This window comes from Charadrius vociferus, unplaced genomic scaffold (genome assembly GCF_000708025.1).
Source record: "Charadrius vociferus isolate BGI_N301 unplaced genomic scaffold, ASM70802v2 scaffold50, whole genome shotgun sequence".
NCBI classification, from domain to species: domain Eukaryota; kingdom Metazoa; phylum Chordata; class Aves; order Charadriiformes; family Charadriidae; genus Charadrius; species Charadrius vociferus.
In genome coordinates this window covers 2012738-2018051 of record NW_009646445.1, presented here as the reverse complement: position 1 = coordinate 2018051, position 5314 = coordinate 2012738, and the positions used below count along the sequence as shown (strand labels likewise).

The 5314-nt window shown below is 37.8% G+C and overlaps 1 protein-coding gene across 3 annotated transcripts in view; it reads right to left on the bottom strand.

Annotated features, from left to right (window-relative positions):
• Positions 1-3082, bottom strand: part of PSEN1 (presenilin 1) — a 21364-nt gene extending 18282 nt beyond the window's left edge. The window contains exons 1-2 of one of the 3 annotated variants that reach the window (XM_009882319.1): positions 2936-3076; positions 1025-1063 (exon numbers count right to left, since the gene is read on the bottom strand). In XM_009882319.1, the coding sequence (XP_009880621.1) occupies positions 1025-1063; positions 2936-3019 (123 nt within the window). In that variant the 5' untranslated portion in view covers positions 3020-3076. Of the gene's footprint in view, positions 1-1024; positions 1064-2931 lie in introns of all 3 variants that reach the window. The other 2 variants (XM_009882335.1, XM_009882327.1) reach the window with 2 other exon arrangements.
• Between the last annotated feature and the right edge of the window lie 2232 nt (positions 3083-5314).

The window sequence follows — 5314 nt, the reverse complement described above, 5'->3', positions numbered from 1 at the left end:
AGCAGGGTCTCAAGAACTGTCCTCTAAGAATATTTGCTTTATTTTTCAAAAAGGAAACTGAATATAAGAGGAGGGAAAAAAAAATTATCTAAAATTGTCTTATGTAAGCAATTAAAACTAGCAGGCAACCAGATTTCTACAATTAAGGTTTAAACCTTAGTTTTAATTTAGTATCATTAACTTAAAGTATGCCCTGAAAAAAATTTTCGGTTGAATATTATTTCTTACTAAATGAGAAATTCATTATAAATCACTTGGCATTTTGTGCAAAGTCCTCACATACAATTATTTAAAGTCAGATAGAAACAGGAATATGGGAGAATGCAAATAAAGAGATTATGTTTAATTGTTCTGAAACGCTGGCTGCAACTGAACCTCTTTTTGTACACATTATAGCTCAAATGTAACTTTTTCATTTTGATAGTGAAAATGCTCTATCACTCTCAGTCTACAAGACAACAAGCTTACCTGTCTAAATAAACTGCCTAAGATGACCATAAGTAACACTACATTAGAGATGATCAGAGTATTAGAACACCTCACACGTAAAGCAGACCTAGTATTTAAGTTTCTGCACGCTTGCAGAACATGTTGCTCTTTCTCTGCTGTAATAGCAGTCCTGCATGAGGGAGATTAGGCACAGAAATATAAAGAGTAAAATAAAAATCTACAGCTTCACAAAGCAAACACAGAAACAGCCCAAGGAAAAGCCTGATTAACTAGCACACCACCACAAAAAACTGCAAAACCAAACATAAACAGAAAGAATCCAAGAAATTAGACCAATATATGCCATTTTATTCCTTCTACTAGTTAGGAACAAAGACACAATCACAAAATGCCTTCACATATTAAAACACAATGCATGGAAACCAGATGAGCATCAAAAGAATTATAAGAGTTATTCTGTCATTCGCTGTTAAAACTAGAAAAAAGTTGTCCTTTGAGGCTACTAAAGCATAGCTAATTGTGACAGGCGCGTTCCCCACTGTTGTTAAAAGAGCAAAGTGCACTCATATCCTACCTGATCAGTATTAAACAGAGCAGAGGCCATGGACTCTTGCTGAAGTGGAAGCAAAGGAACAGACTCTTCACTTTCCTCAGACATAGTTAAAAGTGAAAATTCTGAAGCTAAAAAGTCAGTAACACCTGTTGTAACACCGTAAGCAAACGTAAGTTATGAACTACGCGCTTTCAGGTGAATAAACAATATCAAAACCAAATGATAGGGTTTTTTTCCCCCCCTATCGGGACAATAGTTAATAGCAAACCCAGAGCAATGCCCCTGAACCAAGAGATAAAGAACTAGCATATTTGATAAAAAGTTTTTATTTATTAAAACCAGATTTATACACTAGGAGCAGAGCCCCTTGCCTGACAGTGGGCATAGACTTCATTGGTTCTCACATACACCATTTATGTTTAAAGGTCATTATACAGGGACAGATATTGAAAACTGGGCTGAACTCTTGGTGTGTGACTGGAAAAAGAGACGGCCAATTACAGAACTTAGTGATTTCACATGGTGAGCATTAGCCACAGAAGCTACATACACGTAAGCAGTAAAGGATTTTTGTACATATGTACAAAAACAAAGTGGATGTGTGTAGGGGAGAAAAATCATTACAACTAAGTATTGAAACTACACCTAGAGTTACACTTAAACATTGAAAGACAAAGCACAAGCCGTAGCTACTCATCAGCACAGTCTGTCAGTGAGAAGTAAACAGAACCATCCATCCCTGGGGGAGAGAACCCTCCTGCTGGGAAGGAGCATTGCCAAGTTATCTGTAAGGATGGTGAGCCTGCAGCTTATCACTGAGCTCTACCTTTTTCATCTGGCAGAAGTGTTCAATAAAAGTTAATCTCTCACCTGTCCAAGATGAAAAGAAACCTTTTTCATTCCCTCTGAAGTAAAAGCACAATGGATGCAGTAGGAAAGTGGAAACTTTCCACCTTTCTATTTTTATTAACAGTTTCTGTAATCAGTAAGGTCTTAAGTCAGACTGACTTCTTAATTTAAAAATAAATTTTCAAATGTTTTATATTTTTACTGATATAGCAAGATGCTGATCTGAGATAAAAACAAGGATTTTTCAAAATTCTACTTAAAATGCTGGATTGTATATAAGAGTTATCGAGCAGGGATCAAAATATTCTCTTGGATCACTGCCATAAACATGGCTACAAGTGGCCCAGCCTCACAAGAGCATTTCTGTGTCACAAGGAAACCTGATATTCCAGACCTATAGCAGGAACAAAGAACTGAGCATGACAAATCCAAGAGCCTGAGCACCACACCCAAGTAGATCATCTAAACTTGGTTTTACCAAAACACATGCAGTACAAGTACAGTTTTAGCAACAATTATGTGCTTAGGTCTTTCAAAGCAATCATATAAAACTTTACGGTTTGAGTTCCCTCTCCCCCCACCAAATCCTCGAGAACTCTGAGAGCACCTTGACAATTATTCACAACTATGACAGCACTGCTCTTCCTGCATAGCAGCAGCCCTCCAGCAACAACCAAAACCAAGGCTTCAAGCTCTACCTAGACTAAAATTAACTCTGTGACTGAGAAACCTGTGAATCAAGCAGACCATAGGCAGGCTAGATCAAGAGAGCTCACTAAACCCTCTAAAGGTCAATGTTTGACATGGCAGCACCCCACCCCATTTTCTTATTTTTCTTGAGGGCTTGGTCACTCCAGCACCACTCTAAACTGGGAGAAATCTTAGCTGTATATAAAAATGAGTTTAGAACATCAGATACTTTACATATTTCTTTTGGCACTGCTTATCACCACAACAGTCCAGATAGAGAAAACTACTCCCCCCAACAAACAGATTTCTAGGGTTTGGAACTGTCTTTTCGTCCACACTCACTATTCATCCTGATTTAACTGCTACCAGGTATTAAAATCGTTTGTTACGTACGGTGTTGCTGAGGTGGTTATCAGGGAAGTTTTCTGTCAGCTGCCCATGCTGAAACTGGGGTAAATGCGCAGACAGTTCTGTCATTGGGGCTGTCCTCTGGAAATCACTTATTTCTATACAAAACGGATCTTTCCTCTTGAGATGCTGAAAGGAAAAAGATATGTAAAAAGCCTTTGTTCTTATATGACCAAGTTCTCCATCCCCTCCCTACACCAATTTTGAGAGTTCACGCAGACCAAAGATAACTATTTTCTATCTACACCGTAATACCAAACTGTATCACATCTTTACTAAGAAGTCATAATAGGGATTTTCCAGCATAAAAATAAGAGCGTCTAGGCATTATCAAATTAGTTCATCAGTCACGGAAGTAAGCCAGCAACAAACTAGTCATTCAAAACAGTTCTCCATTCCTTCTTGTGCAATAAATGAGAAGGACTGCACGCTTGCTCAGAGCACAACTTGCATGTTTTTATCTCAGCAGAGTACAATTGCTCCAAGTTGTTTGGTTTTGGATTGCTGATAAGTTCAAGGGGAATCTTCAAGCAAGGATGACTGAGTTACACTTGACCATTTAAAATCTGGATATATCTTCAATATGTAATGCCCAAGGAGCGACCTAGAGCTACACCAAACAGTATTTCAGCTGAACCTCAAGAACTAATGCGCATTCGTTTCCCCTAGCGGTAGGTTTTATGTATCAGCTAAATATACATTCTTCCATAAAAGTCACACGCTAACATTCTCCTACGCAAACATGAATAAACCATGTGCTCCGTAACAAAGAAGGATAAAGCAACATAGGGGGAAGAGGAAGAAGGTGACGTAACTACATAAGTTTCAGAAAAACACACAATTTTAAGAAACAATGAGTAGACCCAGATAAATCACTGGCTTGGCTACATAAAACATAGGGAAGTGAATAAACCACCGCCTGAAGGGTGGAGTGCCAGTCCCCACTTCCATCCCAAGTGGCTCCTACCTTGTGCCAACTCCAGCACTCATCAGTCCTCTTTACAGTACATCTTACTTACTAAAATGAAAGAAAAAAAAAAAAAAACAGGAAAAGAAAACAAGAATTTTTTCTGCTGTTTTAGTACACTCAACTAATGTTTGGAGAGGTCTAAAATAACTTATACAAGGGAGGACATCCCAAAGCAAAGCCTCTCACTTTTGGCAGCAGCAAGTCACAAGTGCTGCAAGACAGCATCTTACTTAAAGAGGGAGTTAAGCCTATTTTCATACATACTAAGATGCCGAAGCTGTTTCTCTACTTACAAATAAACAGACGTCTTACAAGACGAGCGCATAGTGCTAACTTCAACAGGGATATAGCTTACACTAAAGATCTGTTAGGAAGCAACACCAATTTAACAAGTCTGGTGGGAATATGCAAACTGTTTGGAAAAAGAAAGAGAACGTAGTATTCACCAAAATTGCTTTCTTCCACATTTGTAATTAAAAACAGAGCTCATCTAATTTAAAATATAATGAAACGTAAGATTAGATGAAAATAAATAGGCACCATAAGGTGAGGCATTACATTGCTTCTACTTTTAAAGCTTTTGCCCTTGTTCTTTGGTTGGGCCACAGAATATAAACAATGTTGTTTTAAGGCTGCTATTGGTAAAAATTTCCAGTGACAGGGCCACCACAGAGGAAAAAGCTGAGCATTTTTATCCAAGTGTGGAGTATCAGAATGAGATTTTTCACACAGCAGCATATCAAAATTCTAATTAAATTACAGGAAGGGAAAAAAAACCACAAAACACCAAAACACCAACCCACAAAATGCTATTCAAAGGCTGGTAAAGAAAACCACCACAAACTTGCCAAACAAAAAACCAGCTAACATGGAGTAGAGATAAACTGAAGACAGTGAGGAGTAACTGACAGAAGAGTTGCACCAAACCTTGAATGACAGTGGTCTAACAGACCTCAAAACTTATGGTTTGTTAAAAAAAAAAAACCTTTTGAAAACTCAAGAGATCAGAAAATAGATCCAGGACATCTTCCCAAACAACTTTATGTCCTATTTTTAAATAAATGAACACCCCCAAGTTCGAAATTTAATTATGAAAGAACGAAACCTAGACATGAACTGTGTATAAACAGACACAAATTAAATTTTTACTTGCTTTACCTGAAAAGGGACTCACCAAAACATTTTTCCTAATGAACCTGTTAATATTAAAGCAGCCTAACTTTTTAAAAGATCTCTCCCTTGCTTCCTCTAGCTTTCCTTAATAAGAACAACAGGAGTTACAACTGCAGGTTTCACACATTTACCTTAAGCATAGCAAACAGAGGCAACGTACAAGGAAGCTTTACAACGCTTTCTCAACTTAGAAGAGAAAGCGATGCAAGTGTGGAGCAGCC